Raw genomic sequence first — 25656 nt, forward strand, 5'->3', positions numbered from 1 at the left:
ATAATGCTGAAACAATAAAATCCATCTTGAATGAGTTTTACTCTGCTTCTGACCTTTTTATGAATAGAGAAAAATCTTTTGTTTACTTTTTCAAAAATTGTGATTCAACTATTAAATATAATATATAATTTATTTTTGTGGTTAAGAGCTCTCCACATTTTGGTGTCATACCAAGCTCTCCAGGAAGGAGTTTATTTTCATAATTTGACCAAATAAAAAACAAACTCTCAACCTAGGAAATAAATTCCTTATTCCTTGTTGGAATAATTACTTTTGCCTAATCATGTATTATGAATATACCTAATTGTTTCATGCAAACAATGGTTATCCCCATAATTGTCTGTAATGAAATTAATAATATTTGCAAAAGGTTCATTCGAGGATCTTTGAATAATAAGAGTGACTATTTATTAGGTTGGGATAAGATTTGTAAACCTAAAAGTGAGAGGCGTTTAGGGTTTAGGAATATTAGTCTGGTCAATTAAACTTATATAATGAAGTTATTTTGGAGAATGATCACATCCCCATATGAGTTATGGACCAAAGTCTTGTGCAATAAGTATAAATTTTCTATAGGGAAAAACCTTTTTTTGAATACTAGCCCAAAAAACTTCTTCTTTATGAAAGAGTATAGCCTCTGTTTGGGATTGTTTTTATTAGGGTTTTGATTGGATAATAGAAGATGGCTTAATAGCTAGGTTTTGGGAAGATGGTTCAATCCATGATAATCAAGTGTTATCTAGTAGTGCCACTTATCCTATTTTTGAGAAGGAGTTAAGTGATCTAGTTGCTTTTTTTTATCCACTAGGGCAACTGGGACTGGAACGGAATTAGAAATATGCTCCCTTGTTCTATATGTGATCTAATCTCTCATATTAACCCCCTTCTATAGCCAATGGTCAAGATTTGTACATTAGAAATTAGCTAACAATTGTATCTTCTCAATTAAATTGACATATAATTTAATTTATGATAATAATCAAGCTAATATTGATTATAGTGAAATTTTTAAACTGATTTAAGATTAGAATGGTCCCTTAGGATTGCTACTTTTTTTTTTATGGAAAGCTGTTCATGTTAGACTTTTAACCAATGAAAAAAGGTCTTATCGCAAAATAGTCAACTTTCCTTTATGCTCTAGATGCATGGAGGCTGTGAAATAATAATCATGTTCTTAAGAATTGTTGGATAATCAATACTATTTGGAATCAAATTCTTTCCTCTTATAGGTGGTTATCGATTTACAATTTTAATATCATGGTTTATTTATTTTCTATTGATAAACACAGGACACATAAAAATGTGTCTCTGTTTTGAGGCCATCGAAGAATTTTATCTTAATTCAGCTCTTTTTATTTTAAATATTTTTATCTATTATGGGAAACATTTGTTTCATCCTTGCAATTTACTCTGATGTTACATAACCACGCTCTATTTTTTTCCATCCATTTAAACAAAAATGATATATGGATGATAGACTTTTCTATGTTGAAAACTACTGCAGAGTGTAAAGAGGGATCAAAAAACAAAGTTTATTTAATTTGAAATTGAGTCAAATTGCTTTTAATTGTTCTTCTATTACATATGTTTAATAAATGAGTTATGTTAAAATGACTTGCATCTTTAGGATATGGCCCTTTCTACTTAAAATTGTCAATATATCTCGTTATGATATGTAGATATTCTTTTTGTGAGAATAACTGGAAAGACAGGGTGTGATTGGAAATGTGTTGAGGAAGAGCCTAACATACTTTCACCACGAAGCAACTAGTTATTGCTACTCCCATTATATGCTTGGAAGTTGGAACTTCATGCTAACTAGAAAACAAGCACACACTTTAACAAATATTGTTGATAGTCAATCTAAATTTAATGCTTTGTTACGAAGATATATGATATTGTCAGAAAAGATGGTTACGGGAAAAATGAGTTTCCCAGCAAAGGATATGGGTTTGTAATCAGAATATATTGTTGAATATCCTCAAATTGTAGCCTACAGCTTGGAGAAGATGATTATCCATTTTTAGTCTTTAAAATCTTGAACTCAAATGGTTTGCTTTAGAATAGTTTTCACTTTGGTTCCTTTATATGCATTACTTAGGAAAACTTTTTGGAGAAATTTGTCATCAACTTACAAATCTTTAATGTAATAACAAATTTTAATGTAAATTTACTATTTTTTGGATGTTGAAATTTAATTTTAAAACATAAGATTGTATTTTTATTACATTATTCCTTTTTTATATAGTATTACTTAATTATTATATTATTTGTTACCGATTATATTTTTGTAATTAATACTTTTTAGTTATTTTAATATAATTTTAATCTTCATAATTAAGTTAAACATGTAAAAATATTTTTTATTAAAAATGTTTATTATATTTTTACATTTCTAATGTAATAAATACTTTTATTTATAATAAGATTTTATTATTATTAAGTACTTAAATTCAACTCAATAAAAAATCAATTGTAATATTATTTTATTCTAACCAAGAACTATATTTGTGTCAAATTAAGTTCATATTATTTAATCATGTTAAATAAATATATTATCTAATTACCTATCCATCATGACTTGTTTTATTATAAATAAATTATTATGTGTGAATATGATATAATACATAATTTTTTTAATCTATGTAATATTATATATGATAAAAGTTATACACAGTAAATTCATTTAATGTAATTAAACATATTTATTCGTTAAATAATTTTATTTTCAGTTAAACTTTATTATTTATTAATTATATACATATATATATATATAATATTATACAAATTAAAAATTGAATAAATTGTAATTATCCTAGCATTCAAACACATTAATCATTTATTAATCTTAAATTTAACCCAATGGTATTAATTATAATTTATCGTTTGACCACATAAATTAATGACTTCACCTTAAATGGACATTTAATTTAGTAAAATTTAAAAACCTGGAATGGTGGGACTAAAAGTATGAAAACGGTGTCGTTGGTTGAGCCACTCTCACCTTTACTTTTACGTACAAAAAGTATGAATAAAAAAACACTGTAGATATAAAATAATGATTTTTTAATGTAAAATCTTATTATTATTATTATTATTATTATTATTATTCCCTTCACCTTTATTGTATTGAGTTAACATTTTTTATTATAATGTTTGCACCCTTTTTAATAGTATTATTTTATTATTATATTATTCTCTTACTTATTATTTTTTTACAATTTATTTTTATTTATTGTTTTAAGTATTTAACAAGATATATAAAAATAGTAAGCTTTTATTAAACAAAGTTTTTAATTATATTTTTATATATTTAATATAATAAATATTTTTACTAGAAATTTATGTTTTAAAAATATTTAAATTCAATCTTTATATTATTTTATCAAGATTTTATTTAGTTTTATTATTTTATTCCTGTAACTTATTTCAGTGGTGAAGGTTATATTTTAAATAAATTATTGTATGTCAACCTTATATAATAGGTAATAATTATTCTGTGTTCAAACATCTTGATAATTTAATTCAATGATATTTAAATATGAATTATCAATAAATCACATAGTTGGATAATTTATCGTAGAAGTCACCTTAAAACAGATATTTAATTTAAGAAATAGAAAAATGGATCGGGGGGGAGAATAAAAGCACGAAAACGGCGTCGTTGGGAGGGGGCACTCTCTCCTTCACTTTTGCGCACAAAAAGTACGAAATTCTGATTTGCTGAGATATAGAGCAAACCAAACCAAACCCAAAGGAAAAACCATCCCAAGAAAGCAGCTCCCAAGATCCGATCAGATCCATTCGACCCTCTTCTCCCTTCCTTCTCTCTATTTCTCTCTCCATTCTCTCACTCTTCAACTCTCTCACAGATCATTTTCCCCATAACTCGTTTTCGAATCGCTTTCACCCTCGCCGGTTAGGGTTTCTTCAATTTTTTGTCCAAATGTGCGAGATCGACATCCAGGGTTCGTGAAGTTCTTGCTCTCAAACTCTAAGTGCATGAAGCTTTGGTGTTGTCTATGTTTCACCTTAGAAGAAGAAGAAGAAGAAGAAGAGCGTAATCTTCCCAAGCATATGAAGGAGGAGGACATTTTCGGAAACGACGTCGTCGTCGCCGCCGTGCCTGACGCCGACGGTGATTCCGGAGATGATGAGCTTGATGAGATGGTTAGGGTTATGTCTGCTCCTGTGAACGCGTTCGGGTCGTGGCCCGTCACGCGCCTCTCCGAGGGAGAGAGCAGCTCCGCCGCCAGCTTGGAAAGTGCCGCCGTTGATGAGAGTCGTGATTTGAGCCACAAACGCGCCAAGTTCTACACTGATTTTGAGTGAGCTTTGCGAAAATCGCCTGTGCATTGTTATGAATATGATAGTTCAGTGCATTGTTGGAAGACAATTGTTTCTATGACTGTGTTAGGAAGTTAGATATTTTGTTGTAGTGATGGTTAATTGTGTTTTGCAGTGAGCGTCACTTTGCCAATTCGGCATCTTCGAATACTGGGAAATGCAGTGTGTCTGCTGAGTATGGTGATTATGATTATGTTCAAGGCTCTTCTCTTCGAAACAGTGACACTTGTTATGATGCTTTTACATTGATGTGTTCTGGTAAGGAGAGTAACTTTGATTCTAGGTGTGGGAAAGATGATGAAGCATATGATAGTGACATCTCAAATGTTGAAGATGCAGAAGTCAGAATGGATCTCACGGATGACTTGTTGCATATGGTGAGTGTTCTGCAGGGAAAGAATTTTTTCTCTGCTATTTCTTTCTCTTTTAAGTAAATTTAGATTCTTGTAATATCTTGCGATGATTTTAGAATCCCCTTTTCTAGGAATGCCTTTTCTCTTACGTTTTGTTTCCCTACCTGTGAAATTTAGGTTTTCTCATTTTTGGATCATCCCAATCTGTGCAAAGCTGCCACTGTTTGTAAGCAGTGGCGAACTGCTAGTGCTCATGAAGATTTCTGGAAGAGCTTGAATTTTGAAGATCGTAACATATCTGTAGAACAATGTGAGTTTGTGGTTATTTGTGACAATTTTTAGCTTTTTATTGCAGTGAGCCTTTTGACTACGAGTATTGGGAATGTGTTTTGTCACTTTTGTGTCACTAGTAGAAGTGTACTTATCAATCCTGGATAATAGCACTTAGTGGCTAGCCCCCAAAACACTAAATGCTATAGCGGATGGCCGCCCCACCAAGATTATAGATACAGCATAAATAATTATCGTTTACATTTATAGATGCTAAAGATAAAATAGAAAATCCAAATTAAAGGCATCTTCATAATTATTAAGTCATGGATAGTCTTAGAGGAAAAGGAAAGTGAGCAGCAGAATATAAAAAAAGGAATGCAACCTGGTAGCTGCTAAAAACAGTGAGCGGTGCACTGGGTTGAGAGAGTGCGGGTACTGTTTGAGTTGCAGTGGATGCCAACAACCACTAGGGAGGTTGGGAATGGTTGGATATACTTCTGGCAATCAATGGACTAAAACTTTGTATGGGTGGACGAGATTAACAGAGACTTGCTTCAAATTGTGAATAATGCTGGAAATGAATTAGGGAGGATTTTGAATTTTTTGCGGCAAAATATGTTGGGGAAATGACAAAAATATGATAAGTCAGAAAATTGGGGTAAAAGGGGGCTTTAACAACCATGATGCAATAATGGTCTGAGTGGTCACAGATGGATGCAATTCTGACTGGCATCATATGCAAATGTTCCACATACTTAAATTTGTAGCGGTGGCACTATCACACCATTATCCCATGTGATTAATAACTATGAGTACAAGTCTTGCTCCAGTTAAACCTTTTGATGGTAAATGTGCTTATGTATAGCTCTATATGTATTTACAGTTGAGGACATGTGTAGGCGTTATCCTAATGCCACTGCAATGAGCATATCTGGTCCTTCTATTTATATGCTTGTCATGAAGGCTATCTCTTCATTAAGGTAGGTATTTTTCTGCTATATTGCTGTCAATCAAGTTATTGTGGACTCCTTTTCAAAAAACCTGGAAAAGTTATCTTGAACTCCTGATCCGTTAACATCATTTTCAGGAACCTTGAGGTTCTAACATTAGGAAGAGGACAAATAGCAGATACTTTTTTCCATGCTTTAGCTGATTGTTCTATGTTGAAAAGATTGAATATCAATGATTCTACACTTGGAAATGGCATTCAGGAGATATCTATTAATCATGACAGATTATGTCATCTTCAATTAACAAAATGCCGCGTGATGCGAATAGCTGTCAGGTGAATATGCTTTATGGTTTAATTGACATTTAGTTGTTGGTTTGCTGATTATTAAAATATGTTTGTTTATTTATTTATTTATTCTTTTTCAGATGCCCACAGCTTGAAACTATGTCATTGAAGCGCAGTAACATGGCACAGGTTGTGCTTAATTGCCCTCTTTTGCATGAGCTTGATATAGGCTCTTGCCACAAACTTCCTGATGCTGCAATACGTGCTGCTGCAACTTCATGCCCTCAACTAGTGTCACTGGACATGTCTAATTGCTCATGTGTCAGTGATGAAACTTTGCGTGAAATAGCACAAAGTTGTGCTAACCTTAGTTTTCTTGATGCATCATACTGTCCTAATATATCTTTGGAGGTATGCTTTATATTCTATAATCACTATTTTGCATATATTGATTGAATGAATATCAGACTTTGTTTGACATGGTTGCTTGTTTTCTCTTTGAAGTCTGTTAGACTGCCAATGCTGACAGTTCTAAAACTTCATAGTTGTGAGGGCATCACTTCTGCCTCAATGGCTGCAATAGCTCATAGTTATATGTTGGAGGTATGTTGTTTGTTCTAGATATTGATTGTGTCTGAATCCCTGAGTTGAGACTTCAAGGATGAGCAAATGTTGCCATTCCAACTGCAGGTTCTGGAGCTTGACAATTGCAGTCTTTTGACTTCAGTGTCTTTGGATCTTCCACGTTTGCAGAATATTAGATTGGTACACTGCCGCAAGTATGTTTCTGCTTTATTTTTCTTCTTCCCCAGAAAAGTACTGTAATTCTATTATTCTTTTTTGTCTTTCTCTGTTGCTTGTGTTGTTGTCTAATTCCACACCCTATCCCTGTTTTCATGATTATCTTTTCTAATTCATTTTTTGAATTGTTTAATTGGCAGGTTTGCTGATTTGAACTTGAGGACTGTGATGCTTTCTTCTATACTGGTCTCTAACTGCCCTGCACTCCACCGTATCAACATCACTTCAAACTCACTGCAAGTATGTCTTGTAATTATTCCTGGTTTTTTTACCCATGCTCATGTAGACTACAGTAGTGTAAAGGATGGACTTTGTGGTGATGCAGAAGTTAGCATTGCAAAAGCAGGATAGCTTAACCACATTAGCTCTGCAATGTCAATCTTTACAAGAAGTAGACCTCTCTGAGTGTGAATCTTTGACAAACTCGATATGTGATGTTTTTAGTGACGGTGGAGGATGCCCTACGTTGAAATCACTAGTTCTTGATAATTGTGAGGTATATGAATATGTCCCCTTTTTTGGCATTTGCTAGATTCACTTTACCAAATTGGTGGTGTACACTGACAAATTACATGGCTTTTGCACTACATATTGGTTCATTTTACCTGATTCTACTTGTTCTTCTACTAAAGTTATCTAGCAGTGGTGCCATGACTAATTAGTTGAAATATTGGTCTGTGGAGTTATTTCTGTGACATTGATATAATTATGGTGTTACAATATTACTTGCATAAAGCATTCATTGTCACAGTATCAGCATTTCAAAGAACTGATTTGATCTATTTACTTCAACATGGATCTGTTAGCTGGTGATGAGAAGTCCTTTACAATGAATTATGCCTATCAACTTGTTGTACTTGTGAGAGATTAGGTTTCTTTTAATTCCTGCTTTTTCTTATGGATGATTTTGTTGGTAAATTGTTCTGGACTTCCATTTTTACTTGACTTGGTGTTTTACTGAATTTAGAGCTTGACATCAGTTCGGTTCATAAGCACCTCATTAGTCAGTCTTTCCCTTGGTGGTTGCCGGGCAATTACTACCCTTGATCTCACATGCCCCAATCTTGAGAAAGTCATTTTGGATGGTTGTGATCATTTGGAAAGAGCATCATTTTGTCCTGTAAGTGGTATTTATTTGTTAGTTGCTTTATACGTAATTTTTGAATTCTTATGCTTTTTAATTTTATCATTTGGCGAAATATTCTAAATCTTTAATTAAAACTACTAAATTTTAGTATAAAACTTCTGCTTGTGGATTGCACTGTCCACATGGTTTAAATTTTTTTAATTGCACTCCGAGGGGTAATTGATGGGTTAAGGCATGGGACTAGGTCTACATAATAACCTCAAGGAATTGATTTTGTGGTCTGATATGATATGCAGTAGCTAAGTTCATTCTTTCTCTTTCTTGGCCATCTGCTTTTCTAGGTTGGTCTTCGTTCTCTCAATTTAGGAATATGTCCAAAACTGAACATACTCAGCGTAGAAGCAATGTTTATGGTCTCACTTGAGTTGAAAGGATGTGGCGTGCTATCTGAAGCATCCCTTAATTGTCCACTCTTGACATCTCTTGATGCTTCCTTTTGCAGGTGATGTTTTATTTTGTTATGTTCTAGTGTTCTGCTTGTATGTGGACTTATCTTTATTGCTTCTGACCTACAGCCAACTCACTGATGAATGCTTGGCTGCAACAACGACCTTGTGCCCACTGATTGAGTCATTAATATTGATGTCATGCCCATCAATTGGTTTTAATGGACTTTGTTCTTTGCGTCGGCTCCCAAATTTGACTCTGCTTGATTTATCGTACACCTTCTTGGTGAATTTGCAGCCTGTTTTTGAGTCCTGTTCACAGCTTAAGGTTAGAGTTACTATTTATTGTCAACCGCATATTTTCACTTCTACATGGAAGAGTTGGCAGTTTTGGTCGGAACACTATTTTTAGTAACACCTGTCAACAAAGTCCTTTGCTTTTTTCCCCTCTGACGTTTTAATAATGTGTTGGGTTCACCGTCCTCATCTTGAAATATATTTTTGTTTTTATTAACTCAACAGAATTGTGTTCACTTTTGAAGTATAAAATAATTGGTAATAATATGTTTGGGTGGGTGCTGGTATATCTTGGAATGGGTTGGTTGTTTACTAATACCTTTTTAAGTCTTCATTAATTATAATTTCATTTTATTTTTTTTTAGTTTAAAGAAAATTCATTTTATTTTGTTCTTTGTCACATCCTGCTCCTTAAACAATGAAGATGGTGGGAATGACCAGAAAGAATAGAGAAAGGGACGATGAGAGGGAAAATTTGTGTTAAATCAAGTCTATTGTTATTATATAATTTCTTCCTTAGTCCTGTCCATGGGTAATGGAATGGTTAATTACCTTGGTATAATTATTCTCTTTGCCTTTTTCTGATAATGTCTGTCTTCTTTCTTGAAGGTATTAAAGTTGCAGGCATGTAAATATCTCACAGACTCGTCACTTGAACCCCTTTATAAAGGGGGTGCTTTACCGGAACTTAAGGAGTTGGACTTGTCTTATGTAACACTCTGTCAGTCTGCCATAGAGGAGCTTCTTTCTTGCTGCACACACCTTACACATGTGAGCTTGAATGGCTGTGTGAATATGCATGATTTAAACTGGGGATGCAGTCGAGGGAAGGTTGCTGAATTACCCGGTGTAAACATCCTATCCATTGCTAGTTCCCATGAGAATGCCCATGAGTTGAGTGAGCAACCCACCCGATTACTGCAGAACCTGAACTGTGTGGGATGTCCAAATATTCGGAAGGTTTATATCCCATCAACAGCACATTGTTCCCATTTGTTGGTTTTAAACCTTTCTCTATCGGCTAATTTGAAGGAGGTTGATATAGCTTGTCTCAACCTATGCGGGCTTATTTTAAGGTAGGTTGGTTCTCTAATAAATATGGACTGGTTTCTATCCTTATCATAACAGGTGATAATGTTTTAACTTGTGTATTCAGCAATTGTTCTTCTTTGGAAGTTTTGAAGCTAGAGTGTCCAAGGTTGACCAGTTTACTCCTTCAGGTAATAGTTCTCTGCCAATTTAAATATATGTTATGGTTCTTGCAGTCAAGTCTTATTTTTCAGAGATATTATTTTAATATACTGTAGTTATATGTTTGTCATATCTCTTTTGCATTACAATTATCATTAGCTATAATGTGAAATTTACGAGTGTTAACTATCATCTTTTCAGCACGTATGGAATGTGTGTGATCAAAGGGATATTGTCAATCGTTAAATTGACTTCAATTTATAGTTGAATTCTTGTTAATCCGCCATTGATTCAATTTTGTGCAATAACTTGCTTTATTAACATATTTGCCTTTTTTTTTTTTTCTTTTTTTTGGGGGGGGGGGGGGTAATTTGGGTTTTTTAAGTCTTGCAATATTGATGAGGAAGCTGTTGAAGCTGCTATATCAAAATGCACTATGCTGGAAACTCTTGATGTTCGCTTTTGTCCAAAGGTGAGAGCACATGCCTATAACATTTGAAGTGGTGCTTTCATTTAAGTTTAGCTGGTGGACCTTTTCATACATGATGGATGGAACGTTTTGATGTTTGACCATTTCTGTTTTTATCATGTTCATAATCTATTTACGGTATATTCTATGGTGCTTTACAGATAAGCTCAATCAGCATGGGAAGATTGCGCGCATCATGTTCCAGTTTGAAGCGCATATTCAGCAGCTTGTCAACTTCATGAACTTAACCAAGGATCTTTGAAGTTTTCCAGTGCTTTTCACTTGGAGTGAAAGCACGCTTGGTAATAAATCTGGTTATTTCCTTATGTATTGTAAATGGTTAACTTCTTATTGTTGGTGTTTGTTTGGCATATAGAAATCAGGTTATCTTTTATGGATTGTTACAATAAATTATCGTTGTTCTACTTGTTACTCGTGTAAATTTAAGTTTCAATTTTGTTGATGCATGTTATATTCTAAAGTATAGTCTAACCTTTTTTTGTTGTAAATAGGTGTATCTGATCCCTTGCGTATCATGACCTTGCAATAGTCACATTATTTATGCTGTAAATTTTGTACTATGATATACTGGCATTTATATTTTGATTCATGTGATTTTCTTGGACGTCGCTATGGACATTGATATGTAGACATTTTTATTTGGGCAAAATTACTATTTCCTCCCAGAGGTTTAATGAAATTTTATTCAACACCCTTTCTTTTTCTGACCATGCACTAAACATCCCTTAATTTATGAAACAATATAACACCTAATACCCTCTTTATTATAGACCACCCTCAATTTCTTGTGCAGTTTTATGAGTTAAGGGAAGTTAAAAGTATTGTAAAAAAAGGCCAAGTATCGGCTAAAATTTTGTTAAAATTTTAAGGGTATGAATGTAATTCATCTTTTTTTTTTTTGAAATTTTGATTATACATGAAGTTTGAATGGAACCCCTGGGGATTATTTGATTAAATAAAGCGTATAATTCAGAAAAATCCCACTACCGATCCTCCATTAATTCTGAAATCGTCACTGCCAATTCTGAAAAGTCGTTCGCAAGCAACATTTGTATAAGGATTCATAAGAGGTTCATAATATCTGAAAGGGGAATTTCGGGGGTGGATTTCATATTTTCTATTCCTTGAAATTCCTTTATCATGAGAAACGGTTTGACAAATTTCTAGTAGAATCTTACAGCTGGATATACTCGAGGATATCATTTGATAAATTCCGTTGCCTTGAGAAACTAATAGTATAGTGGGCTTCAAATCTCAAATTGGTGGGACAGTTTCGGCTTGGTCCAGTTCTACGTACAGTTTCCGTATTGTGCTTAAAATTCTTGACAAAACACGGAGATGTATAAAAAATTTATAAGAAATTCTTCAGCCTTTTTTTTTTTTTAATTTCGAGTAGTTACTCAAACAAGGGATTCGGCTTTAGTCTAAAGTAAGGGTGTATTTTAGATTATAATATGTGAAATTGTGAAATTATAACCATTTTTTTTATCAATAATTGAGATTGTAATGATTAGTAAATTGTGACGTATAATTTCTTATTTAATGAAGATTCAGATCAGTAGGTTGTTAAAATCTTAACTATTAGTTTTCTCAACGAAAATTGTTGTAATTTATCCTTACATCATCTTCCTTAAGTAAGGTAAATGCTTATTTGTGAATTATTATTATTATTATTATTATTATTATTATTTTGGAATGAGAAATATTTTTTTTGCTTCATAATATTTCGATTATGAGAAGCCTTATTGGTTTTTGAGCAATATTTTAACAATGATATTAGGAAGGCTACATGTAGTGATGAGGATAGAAGCAATCTAAAATCCTTGAGAATCATTTGACGCTGTGTGAGAGAGACTCAAGAGAGCCACTGTTTATGCATGCCCCTAACTCCGATTCTTGATATTCCAATGACTCATTTGTTTTGAAGTTGAATAGAAATTATTTTAGATTGTGGAACGTATTGTCTACTTGGTTTAAAGTTGAGTAAAAATAACTTTATTAAAATTGATTTTAAACCGTTGAATATTTTTAGATATGTGTATAATTAATTTGAATCACATTTTTTATATTTGAAATTTGTGTTTCTCATTAAAAAGTGTAAGAAATGATTCCCCAACTATCAAATAAACAAGGCTATAATCTCATAGATTTTTGTGCCTCGACCATCCAACCCGTGAATATAATGGGTCAATCCGCGTCATTCTCATTCATTCATTTTGAAAATTGAAACAAAAGCCCTAAGATCCAAGTTCCTAACCTTACTCTCACTGTCACAATCCCAAACGACCGTCGTGTTTGCAGGTTTATCCATCTTCATTCATTATATAGTTAGTGGCCATCATATATGACTTTTAAAGTAATTACGATAAAAGTTAATATTTTTTTCATAAGTAGTTGTCACTGTAAATACAGTGTCCATGTATTCCAATTAAATCCTATAAGAGAGAGAAAATATGTCATTCGAGAAGAATTTGTAATGATCTAAAGGGCTCACAGAAAAGTCTTGGCTCCTCATGGTTCATTTATTTTATTGCTTTGGACACTGATTCTATCTTCTCGTGTAGTAAATCTTAGGACCAAATGGGAAAGGAAAAAAAAAATGAATATTGAGGAAGTCAATATATCTTTGTAGAGGTAGTGAGTAAATCAGTAAATGTCCTATGAGGAATAGAAACAATAACCTTTTCTTTTTTGGGTCAACAAAGCTAGAACCTCAAAATGTTAAAAAAATAACAAAGAACAAGTAAATAAACTTCTAAAGATGCACTAAAGTCCAAGCAAGTTTCTAATAAGCGTTTATAGGAGAAAGATTATTTATTTTTTATAAATTAAAAGCAACTTATATTTTTATGTTCTAAGAAGATAAATGACAAAACTTCTGAAAAAATAATAATAAAAAAGTTAATTTTAAATTATGAAATAATTTTGATTCATTTTATTGCTTATTTTTTTAACTCTTAAAAATACTCGATGATAAGTTTATTGCATAGAGAATGATTAATCACTCAACAGTAAGAGGATTGTTAACAAGTTGTTGCATATCTCTTACAACAGGGTTTAAGCATGCCAACTTCTTACATTGATGATGCTTTACATTTCAAAACCAGAAAGAGAACAATAAGAATCAAAACAATACCACCAGAAGAACCACCAACTCTATGAATCCAGTAACGATCAAACCTTGTGAAGTTGCGGTCAAGAAAAGCTGATAAAGCTATGGCTATAATCAACACAAAGAGCAAAAATGGTAACCAAAAAGCAACGTTTATGGGTTGCTCATTATCTTCCAGTTCACTATCTGGTTTCCTATCTATATAGAGAGGAGAAGCCACAGCTAGAATGACTAAGCTTATGGCTGCCACTCTCTCACAAGAAGAAAATTTGCTCCTCTTGCGACTACCTTCAAGTTCCATTAAGTGGATTGATGATGAATGAGTTTCCTTGGTTTTGGGGGTCTTAGTTTTGTTATGCTGAAATATGTGTATTGTGGAACGGAGCTGCCACCAAAAATGTTCATTTGGTAAGGGAATCCTGCTTTTCAAAGTAAACTTGAACCAGCATCACACACCCTACTATTTTTATTTTTATTTTTCGTCATTGTTCGAAAGGGAACATTCTATTTTAAATATATTTTTTATTATTAGCTAAACTTTATTAGAAATCATAAAATTTATGTGTGTATTATTTATAATTTAATGATATAAAAGTGTTAAAATGATATAACATTGTTGAGATGCCTATAAATTAAAATTCATTCATGAACAATTGTGGTATAAGTATTCTTAGAACAGAATTAATTTTGTTGTTTGAGAAATGCTAATAACACAGTCTTTTTTATATTTTTTATTAATTAAAATTTATTAAAAACTATAAAAATTATGAGTCTCAATTTTTTCATTACTAACTTAATAATTAATTCTTTTATATTTTTATAATTTTTAAAAAAAATTAGTTAATAATTAGAAATTTGTTAAAACAATTTTGTTACTGTGGCCTTTAGGTTACTCTTGTTGTGTGACAGAATTGAATAGAACAATTTTGTTCTCTTTAGTTTTGCTTATTTCACTGGAACCAAAATATATCACTTTCAGTGCAACCCAATATCATGTTTTGTTCTATTTTTCATACACACAACCACACATAGACCATATGTTATGTTTTGTTTCTATTTAACATGTCAACCAAATCTTACCTGTATAATGCAACTACATAAAGAAAAATTGTAATGTGTGCAGACTCTTCACTCACTTATATGTGATATTTGGCATGGAGCTAATCTACACATTACATATAATTTTCTTTGGTACTGTTAATAAGGATTGTGAAGGAACATTTTACATATAAAAAAGTTGTTGAGGATAAAATGCATGAGAATAAGAAGAGATGGATTTTAGTGGAAAGTGGGGGCACTCTTACCTGCAGGAAGGAATCTCCTATGACATTAGAAAGAGCATGTATTATGTGAAAGGTAGCAATTGGTCCTGTTTTTATGTAGATGAGATTCTCCATTGAAAAAGCTCAGTGTTCGGTGCTTGCTTAAAGTTTTATGACGAATCTGATGCTCTTTCTTCGCTATTAGATGTCCACAATATTACACCATCAAATTATAAGAAATTAAAACTCGTCACTTTTTTTAATTTCTTATAATATCTCACTTTTTAGTTCAAAAAGAAAGAGAGAGGAGAGAAATTATCATAGAAGGAAAGAAAGAGAAAGGAAGAAATTTTAATGAAAAAAAATATTATTTAATTTTATAAGAGGAGTTGGGAGAGGAGAAGTGATGGAGAAAAAAAATTACTATACTTTCCAATAATATTACTTCACCTTGGATCCTTCTTCCGTATGATATTAATTTCTTAAATAAACTTGTAAAAAAGTCTTTACATGAGAAAAAATAATATAAAAATATTTTTTCATAAATTTTAAAAAATATTTTTTTAAATTGTAAAAAAGTTAAATGAAGGAATTTCTCAAAAAATAAAAAAATATAAGTCATTTCTAACTTATAAAAAATTTATTCATTTTTTTTTTCTGTAAAGATTCCTCTAAAAATTTATACAACTGGACCAAAATCTTAGATCTCATGCTTAAACATCCAACCATTCAGATTGATATATATTAATTACGACAAATTATAGTGATATTACTTAAATTTTAATAAAAATTTACTTGATATTTTTTAATTTTTTTATCATATATATATATATATATTAATTTATATAATAATATAATATTCTATACACGTTTTTATAATATATTTTTTATGCAGTTATATAAATTAAGAAATATTAAATTAATGTAAAAAATGAGATATTGAGTAAAATTTTGTCAAGAAATGTGAATTTAATTTTCTCTATTAATTAATACCTACTCACCACCTGTATTTACATTGTTGTCATATGAACTTAATTTATTTGAAAAATAAAATAAATATATATATAAGTAATAAATCATGAATTAAGAATAAAATACTAAATTTAAATACCCAACTATTTGCATGCATTTAATAATTTCTACACACCTGATCACAACTGATAAGACATTTATTGCACTTAATATTTGGGGGGGAATTAATTGTACAACTGTTTTGAGCAATGCCTTTTTAGTAATTAGGCCTAGTTCTTGGGTTCAATCAGAAAGCAGCAGCATATTTTTATCAGTGTTGATGACCTTAGACAAGCAATTGAAATGCAAGCATATATGTGTCCTTGATTGAGATCTCATACATCTGCAGAGAACTAACATAGAAGACCTTAGACAAGCAATTGAAGTGCAGACCCATGTTCCATATCATAGTCTTAATCGCTATTGTTTTAAAGTTAAAATTAATATTTGCACTTTTTAATAATTAAAAAAAAACACATTTCAATAATAGATGTCCTTCAAATTAATTCAAGCTCAGATCTCAATCATATTTATAAGTTCAATCAAATACTTATAAAACAAATTCATATGAAAAAGATAAAGCATTAAAAGAAAGACTTGAGTACAAAATTGGCAAGTAAGTTGTAGGCACAAAGATTAAAATAATACATTTCTAAAAAATAATTATCAAATTAAAACAAAATTAAAACATATTCCCTGTCTGGGGTATTTTTTAGCCACGTCAGCACTGATTTCGTATATTAATCAGACGAAATTATTTTTTTTATTTTAAATTTATTCATTTCGTCTAAAAGAGGGACGAAATAAGTTAAATATTGACATCTGTCATGCATTTCGTATATGTAAGAGGCGAAACGATGGACATGTGTCAAGTTACTATTAATTCGTCTCAATTTAGGACGAAATCTTAGGATCTGGACACGTGGTTAAATCTTATTATTTCGTCTGTAAAAGAGACGAAAAAGGTCCGTAATTCGTCTCTAATTTAGACAAAAAGCATTTCACTTTTTTTTGTCCGCTGGTCTGTCCCTTGTGGCTGCACCCTTTTGTCCAACCAAATGTTACTATATAAAGTGTGAAATGGGGGACATTGACAATTGAAATCACGGTGAAAGTGTTTGAAAACCACATTGAAAGGGCAAGGTTATACGTTTGAAGATTGGGAAAGTTTTGAGGTTAGTAATATTTACAATTTTTTGTAATATTTTTGTAATTAAAAAGTTTTAATTATTTAATTAGAAATAGTTAAAATTTATGAATATTTAATAAATATATTTTTATGTAGATTGAAATTAAAAAATAACATTTTAGATAATTAATAAAAAATTTAAAAGTTTATAGATATTTAATATAATTTTGTTTAATTAAAAAAATAATGTTAGAGTTGTTGTGAATATTTTATTTTATATATGTGAAATATATATTAAAAATATTACATTTTATATAATATAAAATAATGTGAAAAATAAAAATATGTTTGTGTGTTACAAATAATTTATTTATATTATTTATATAAATAAGTATAATTGTAAATAAATATTGATTTTTTTTTATAAATAAGTATAATTGTAAATAAATATTGATATGTTTTTTTTATAAATAAGTATAATTGTAAATAATTATTGATATGTTTTTTTTATAAATGCAGGATGAATGATATTATTATTATTGTGTATTGGAATGAAAAAATTGCTGTTGGAAACGAAGGTGTGACATTTGAAGGTAACAAAAAAATGATAAAGATAAGAAGAGGGATAAGTTATATGAATTTAAAGAAAAAGATTCATGACAAGTTGAATCTTAGTAATGATCATGTCATATCTAGAATAATTTCTCGTTTTATGGTTGATTCAAGCGCTAAACAATACAATGCATTGGATATATGTGATGATGAAGACATTGATTGTATGATTAGTGCGTATCAACAACAAAATATTACAACTTTTATTGAATTATACGTGGATATTGCATTTGGTGAGAGTTCAAGAGGTGGGTCGAATATGTTGGACTTAAGCTTATCAATGTCACCGCCTAACCCTATGGAAATTCTCAATATAAATGTTACAGAAGGTATAAATTATATTGTTGTAATTTATTTTTAATTTTTTTTAGTTACAATACATATTGAAAAAGTGTTTGTATTTTGAAGGATATAGAGATTTATGCAGTTATGAAGATGAAGATGATGAAGTCAATAGTGATGATGAAATCCATAGTGATGATGAGACAGATGATATTGATGAAGGACATATTCCATTAGATAGCTCATCAGATACAGACATTGATGGTGAATTTGATTCAAACTTAAATTTACAACAAGAAAATGTTGGAGGTAACATTTAAAAAATATATTGATTAAATTGTTTATTTGTTATAAATGATGAATATTGTATGTTTAAATGTAGTTGTAGGTGAAATACCTTTTTGGAATGTAAGTCCACATTACAAATCTATTAATTGGGACCACCCAGACGAAGAAATTGAAGCTGAAGAAATTAGTGAAGATAATTCATGGGTTATTGGAGATGCGTTACATGTGGGTTTGTTATTTGACTCAAAAGATGAAGTTAAAAATGCCTTAAAACAACATGCAATGAGAATACATCAGAATTATTTTGTTGTTGAGTCAAAACCAACAAAGTTGCATGTGAGGTGTTTAAACCATAACAACGGTTGCCCATGGAGAATAAGAGCATCATTGCTTAAAAATTCAATCAAGTGGAAAATAACAAGGTGTGGCGGTAAGCATACATGTCTCAACCCTACAATCTCTCAAGATCATACCAAACTAGATTCAGATTTGATTTCGTCATGCATAATTGGTAAGTTTTGAATAATATCTTATTTTGTCACATCTTTTTTCTATAAAGATACTTAGTTCAATTTTTATTGTTGTTTTGTGCAGGTATGGTTAATCTTGAACCATCATTGCCTATAAGTCTAATTCAAGAAAGGATGACAACTCAATTTGGATATAAAATTTCATACAAAAAAGCTTGGAAGGCAAAACAAAAGGCAATTGTAAGAATATTTGGTGATTGGGATGAATCATATGCGACATTACCAAGATGGTTAGAGTATATGCAATTTCATGCTCCAGGTTCTATTTATAAGATTGAAACGAAGCCATTTGTTGTTGGACATCAGGAGGACAACAGATTTAGAGTATTTGAGCGATTGTTTTGGTGTTTTCATCAATGCAAGGAAGCATTCAACTTTTGCAAACCTATTATTCAAATATATGGAACATTTTTATATGGTAAGTATCGTCATACATTGTTGATTGCAACAACACAAGATGGGAATAATTGTGTCCTACCACTAGCATTTGCTATTGTTGAAGGGGAGACTCTGCCAACATGGGAATGGTTTTTGGCAATGATTCGTGTCCATGTAACAAACAAGACAGGATGAAGGATCTCCTCTGGAACACCATCCAAACCAGCTGGAATAAATTGACTCTTCCTAACCTTCAAAATAGGATGATCCCGACCATCCCAAATATGTTCAGACACATGAATATTCTGTAAGCGCAATAATGAAGGATCATCTGGTCTAGGATGAATAATCCTATTCTGTCCTGAAGATGAAGCCATCTACACAAAATATAAAATATATCATGGTCAAAATTTTAAACTTTAATATAAATTATACAAAATAATTTCATATCATGCATCAAGTATAATACCCCAAACTGTTCTTTCTTCATCACATAATTTAAATACAAAAACTATTTATAACATTTTAATCATTGTAATACAAATAAAATCAAATAAAATTATTCATAATCTTTAAGTTGTTTTTTTAATCATTGTAATATAAATAAAATAAAAAACAATTATTCATAACATTTTATTCATTTTAATCATTGTAAATCAAATACAATAAAACTGTTCATTACTACATTTGAATATTTTATGAATTTTTTTCCTAGATTTAACATGTCTTTTTAAACTTAGTATATCAAAAGAAATTAATATATTAATTAAAAACTATAAACATTCAAAATTTTGTAGTACTTCCCATGATAGATCTTATATCATACAATAACAAGATTAATTAATAAGTTGTTTGTTTTAAATTATTTTTTGTTCATCATTTATTAAATTATATAATTATCAGTAATTAACTTAAACTAATTACAATCATTTTAAAAATTTATATTCTACATTCAAATTTTTTTCTTTCTAAATTAAATTATATAATTATAAATAATTTATTTCAACTAATTTATATATCTCTGTTTCTTTATATTAGATAACTAATTTTCTTATCAGTGTTGTTAATTTTAATACTTTCAATTTTTAATATAAATTTTTTTAATTATCTAATTTTTTTCTTTAATTATAAATAAATATATCTATTTACGTATTTTAATCATAATTAATTTAAATAAAGAATTTATGTTATAAGTTTTATACACTATTTTCTAATTATCATTTCTTATATAATTAATCAACCAATTTGATATAATTATTTTCTAATTTTCTATTCTAAATTTTATTTAACTATTTAATATTGTTTTTAATTTTTTAAATTATTTTTAAGTTGTCTTTTAATTTACACCTCAATTTAGTAGAATAATTCTAAATGCAGCTTAATTTTTAATATAAACATCACTATAAAAATTTAATTTTACAAATTTTGTTTATTTTTAAATTTCTATAAAATTACCAAAATTATTTTTATTATATTTTTAATCTAAATATTACTATCAGATTTTTTCTACAAGGTAAAAATGTAATAAATTTAGTTCTCATATTTCTATTATTAATATCAATTTTAAAATTAAAATTTATCTCATTAATCAATTTATTTTTCTTTTTTCCTAAATTTTTAATCAAAATTTTACGTTTTTCTATTTAAAAAAAATATACAAAATTTTTTCCATACCTCAGTTGCAGATTTCAGGCGCCGGAGATGGCGGTTTCCGGCGAGTAAGAGTTCCCTGGAATAGCGGCAAGTTTCCTGCACTATGTTCTCTCTCCGACTCTTCCCCTTTAACACTGACTGTGTAGCAGATTTAAGTTCTCCCGACCTCCTCCAAATTTTAATTCAAAAATATCTTCACTCACTGCAAATGAAGGGAATGTGAACACGATTCTGCAACGGATGAAGATTCTCACTCAAAAATCAAGCTAAAACAACCAAAAATTTGCTACCCACGGCAGAAATTTGCTACCCACGAAGCTGTGAACGGAAAAAATGGAGGTTTGCAATCGCAGAAGGGGGAGAAGGGAAGGCCTCCACTGACACGTGGCCCAATCAATAAGTTTCGTCGCTGACTAAGACGAAATCCATTATTTGTCCTGATCAGAGACGAAATATGTTGATTGACCCACGTGTCTGGAGGCGGGAATCTTTAATTCAAAATTTTTCCCGTTTTCGTTTTATTCTTATACGAATTCATGCTACACGTGTCCAGATTTGCAGCATTTCGTCCCTTTTCTAGGCGATTTCAATAAATAAATAATAAAAATTTAATTTCGCCCACTTTATATACGAATTCAGAGCTGACGTGGCCAAAAAAGACCCCAGACAGGGAATAAGTTTTATTTTTGTTTTAATTTGATAATTATTTTTTAAAAATGTCTTATTTTGATCATTAAGCCTAAGTTGTATCAATATATGAGTATCAACCCCCACCATCTGCCCCAGATTCACCCCCATGATCATGACAATGACCATGATCCTGACCACGACCACTTCCATCTTGACCTTCAGTGACACTCATCAAAGACACATGGGCTGAAGTCACCACTGCAACAGCCACTCCTGCATCAGTGCTAGCAATTGTGTTGGTTCCATCAACATTGTTGCCAGCACCATCACCAGCAGGAATTGTTGAAGCAACCCCTTTGGTTCTTCCCCTGTTAGAAGCCTTTACATGAGACACTTTCTCTAATTCTTCCACCTCATTTTCCTTACTCTTCTTGCTGTGCCCTCTGATGCAGAAACAAATGCTTTTGCATTTCATGCTGGGAAAAGGGTAAGATTTCAGAGGAAAAATAAAAGAAATTGGAAAAGACCATGTTGCCAACTTACCTCCTTTCTCTCTTTTATAACAAAACCAATCAACCATTAAAACTTTCTTATGAAGTCTTATAATAATTTTTTAATGCCTTTGCTTTTCATTATAAAAATAAGTCACCAGACTAACCGGCATTGATTGATTAGGTCTTGTCCACGCATGGTTGCTTTGTAACTAGGTAGGTATAATCTAATTTAACCTATGAATCTTACCAAAAAAAAAACACAGTGAACTTACATATAAACTATACAAAATTGTATCAATTCTTAAAGTTCAATATGTTAGAATCTTGATAAAAATTAAATTAAAATAAATATCATTATATATTCACTTGTACACTTTATAAGCATGTTTGTGTTGAAATAATCTTTTCCTAGCTGTTGCTTTTCAGGTTCTTCTTTACTTGGTCTGTTCAAACTTTTTCCAAATATTCAACATCTATTTAAAGTAAGGAAGGTAAAAAGTGCTTTGGTTTTTTTTCTTTTTTAATTCAATGTGAACCAGTACAATGAACATCGATGCCATTGAAGACTGAACCACGTTATAGTTTGGGTTAAAAATAAATAAATTTTTAAAGCATCAGTAGATTTTATGATTGTTGTCTTGTTTGACAGTTAGTTCTCTACGTGAAGAAGCACATATATAACATTAAAAAAAACCAAAAACAAAAACTCAATAACAGATTGTTCTTTAATCTAACTTACTTTTTATTATTAAGTAAAGTTTATATCATTCAGTGACTTTAACATGAATTTCATCTAATAAAAACAAAGTGTTGCTAACCTTTCTCTTATAAATCAACGTTGTCACACCCACTTATATCATCCACATGGGTTACCCACTTTTTCATTGATAGTATGCATGTTCTGTCATAGACAGGGTGTTTCACATGTTATAATCCAACATTGTCATAAATATGCATATTGTTTCTGCTTAACATACTATCAGTCAAAAAGTGAGCAATCACTAAGACGTCAAACAAAGTTGATTAATTGAGTATAAAGCGTTTTAGACAACCCATGGAAACATCTAGGTGAATTTCTTGGATCATGAAAACACCTTTTGAATTATTATTTGAAGAAAGTAACGACTTGCATAATTGATGTGTCATACCTAAATTATGGAATGTAAGAGTATTATTTTACATCAAACATATGTAATAATCTCAAACTTCAGTACACTTGGCGCATATTTTAATAGCGTCATTTATACCAAAAATCCAACGAAAGAAATCTGAAGGCTAAAATGATACGAGTGAATGGCACCTGAAAAGCCAAGACTCAAATTTTATTTTCCAAATTTTCAACTGAGCAATTGTCGATATCAAACTAGTAGGTAATTTCTCCAACATCAAACAAGATGTTTGCATGTTAATTTCAGATTTTAGGATTGAGTTTAAACAATTAATGATAGTAATATTTTGTTGAAAAATATTTATTACATTTTTATAACTTTAATATAATAAATATGTTTATTTAATAAAAATACAGTACTTTTTAAAATGCTTAAATTCAATCCTATTAAAGCTGAGGTTAACAAAATGTAACTTCTAAAATCAATTGCTCTCCTCGATGGTCACTTTCCATTGCAATATTTATGATTTAGATTGGTTTAAACATCATCCCAGTTGCATGTAACCGTTTAAAATCAATTTTATCAAAATCAACTCTATCCTCTCATCATACCACGCTCTTCATTCTGCGAAGGACAGTCATCACCTGCATGATCATAGATCAGCATAATAATAGTAGTAAGAAACAAAACTCTTTACAGTATGGAACTGCTATGCTTGTTCATGAAATCATAGTGTATGCACGCTAAAGAAAGAACTCAACACAGTACAAATGTCAAAATAAAAAATATACAACAGTACACAAAATTATTTCATCAGCTATAATAATATATATGACTGACAAACTTAAGAAACTAGAAAGAGGATGTCATCTAAATTGTCAAACGAACCCATATTTTACACAACACAAAAGAATTTCCACCTCTGGCACACAAATAATTAGCACAATAACAGTGAAACTATATTTCATTTATTTAAGAACCCTTAATACAAAAGTTCTCTTATACATATTTACCTGAGCGCAAATCCTTACAATTTGAACACTGAATTGACAGTGTTTTCCACCCTTAAACATTCGACAGGTAAAACTCAAAACCTTCCTACCATTTTCACTTCCCTCCTTATCAAACCTTCTCAAACAGGCATAACAGTGAACACATATACTAGTAAATTTGCTAATTTCTTGCCATAATTGATTAGCTTACAGATACAAAAGATTGAAAGTTCACCGCATACTCATATTAAAGAAGATTTTTTCACAAAAAAAAAAAAAAAAAACTGCCTTGTGAGCCTCATCTGAGACTTCTGCATATACACAAATGAGGGTCAATACCATGTTACAATGTACCAATTCCAATTCAAATGCATGTGAATTGGAATAAAATGGAGTCCATAGGCATAGGCAACCTTGCTAGCAAAAATACACTCATCAGTACAATGAAGAATTAATGTCACAAATCCATGGCTAGATATGAATTTACATTAGTCAAAGTCAGAAAACAGTAATAGGAGACCGCTCCTAGTAAATTTTAGATGTTGGTTTCTTATAAAATCAACTAACAGTTGAGTAATAGAATGCATCCACCAATCTCTTCTGTGGCTTTAAAGAAGTTGAGTTCATGGGTATGTCATGTCATTGAGATAGAAGGATGGTATGAAGCATCCAAGACGAGCAACTGCTTACATAAATGGTTGGAAGCATGCTTTATCATTTTAACTTTAAGACTTAACAAATTTATTATAGATCATACAGCAGTTTTCATTAGCAGAATCTGCACCCTCTTATGACATAGAGTTCAGTATTTATTCCAACCATCCTTTTGGAAGTGCTTCCAAGAAACAAATTAGCACAAAGGAGTGTCTAGGAAGATTTTGTGAAAATTCAGGGCAAAAAGTCAATGCATCCAAAATCATTATCTTTTTTCTTAAGGAATGTGGTCATTTTATACAAGGAGACGTATATATTGTTGACATCACTGGTTTGCTGAGACTTCTGATATATTTATATATATATATATCAACACATCACACCCGAATCTTAAAATAATCATCAGTCCTCAGATTAAAGGGATTAACACTTCCACAACCAAATCCACATTCGTTCCATTGTATATGCAGTCCCAAAACAGCACAACCTTAGCAATTATTGATATTCAGTTTTTATTTCAAAAGAACAAACTCCTACAGGAACAAGCCATCAATCAAACAAAATTGGTAACAGTGTAACACACAAACATGAAACTTCATAAAGAAAAAAGAGCAACTACAAACAAACAAATTACAAATACATCATGTAACTATTTATTATACAATCACTTCATATTGCAATATCACCTCAAAGAGCGACCACAACATGCTTTTATCATCAGTAACAGACAGTAATAATGTTTGATAACAAATTATTATTGAAAAACAATTACTTAGTTTTTAAAGTTTAAAAACACATTTAATTCCTAAGGTTGTCTCTTATTTATAAACTAGTCTATATATTTAAAAGAAACTGACCTTTTAGTCTAAAATATAACAAAATGAGTATCAAATATAAGAATAGGAACTAAATTTATATTTTAATTTTTAAAAAGTATTTTTAAAAGTTGATAAAAATAAATAACTATTTTTTTCAAAATAAGCTAAACCACACACGCT

General features: G+C 30.6%; 3 protein-coding genes across 8 annotated transcripts; 1 reads left to right on the plus strand and 2 right to left on the minus strand.

Annotated features, from left to right (window-relative positions):
- Window positions 1-3670: 3670 nt before the first annotated feature.
- Window positions 3671-11225, plus strand: LOC113848476 (F-box/LRR-repeat protein 15). 6 transcript variants are annotated; one of them, XR_003501821.1, is made up of 19 exons: window positions 3671-4328; window positions 4463-4522; window positions 4631-4724; window positions 4878-5010; window positions 5857-5953; window positions 6061-6258; window positions 6351-6621; window positions 6715-6813; window positions 6901-6989; window positions 7152-7251; window positions 7337-7507; window positions 7979-8131; window positions 8440-8600; window positions 8674-8872; window positions 9451-9917; window positions 9998-10061; window positions 10418-10504; window positions 10663-10803; window positions 11014-11209. XR_003501821.1 is itself a non-coding variant. In XM_027478008.1 (18 exons), the coding sequence occupies exons 1-18, from the start codon at window positions 4003-4005 to the stop codon at window positions 10741-10743; spliced, it is 2850 nt and encodes a 949-aa protein (XP_027333809.1). In that variant the 5' UTR covers window positions 3673-4002; the 3' UTR covers window positions 10744-11109. The 6 variants fall into 6 exon arrangements, 4 of the variants coding, with proteins under 4 accessions (XP_027333808.1, XP_027333809.1, XP_027333811.1 ...); XR_003501820.1 differs by having other exon boundaries at window positions 4463-4724; window positions 11014-11225; XM_027478008.1 differs by having other exon boundaries at window positions 3673-4328; window positions 10663-11109.
- Window positions 11226-13596: 2371 nt separating this feature from the next.
- On the minus strand, window positions 13597-13935 carry LOC113848354. Its single transcript, XM_027477828.1, has one exon. It carries the CDS (start codon window positions 13933-13935, stop codon window positions 13597-13599), a length of 339 nt encoding a protein of 112 aa, XP_027333629.1.
- Window positions 13936-21542: 7607 nt separating this feature from the next.
- LOC113848359 lies at window positions 21543-21884 on the minus strand. The gene has a single exon (XM_027477833.1). It carries the CDS (start codon window positions 21882-21884, stop codon window positions 21543-21545), a length of 342 nt encoding a protein of 113 aa, XP_027333634.1.
- Window positions 21885-25656: the final 3772 nt, after the last annotated feature.

Source organism: Abrus precatorius, unplaced genomic scaffold (assembly GCF_003935025.1).
Source record: "Abrus precatorius isolate BTA unplaced genomic scaffold, Abrus_2018 Scaffold8, whole genome shotgun sequence".
Classification (NCBI taxonomy): Eukaryota; Viridiplantae; Streptophyta; class Magnoliopsida; order Fabales; family Fabaceae; genus Abrus; species Abrus precatorius.

Excerpts from the sequence above, each read along its gene's own strand:
- LOC113848476 (XM_027478007.1), top strand. The coding sequence starts at position 4,003 with ATGAAGCTTTGGTGTTGTCTATGTTTCACCTTAGAAGAAGAAGAAGAA. Across the intron at positions 4,329-4,462 it reads AAGTTCTACACTGATTTTGA|TGAGCGTCACTTTGCCAATT; the intron begins GTGAGCTTTGCG and ends TGTGTTTTGCAG. Across the intron at positions 7,252-7,336 it reads TCACTTCAAACTCACTGCAA|AAGTTAGCATTGCAAAAGCA; the intron begins GTATGTCTTGTA and ends GTGGTGATGCAG.
- LOC113848354 (XM_027477828.1), bottom strand. The coding sequence starts at position 13,935 with ATGGAACTTGAAGGTAGTCGCAAGAGGAGCAAATTTTCTTCTTGTGAG.
- LOC113848359 (XM_027477833.1), bottom strand. The coding sequence starts at position 21,884 with ATGAAATGCAAAAGCATTTGTTTCTGCATCAGAGGGCACAGCAAGAAG.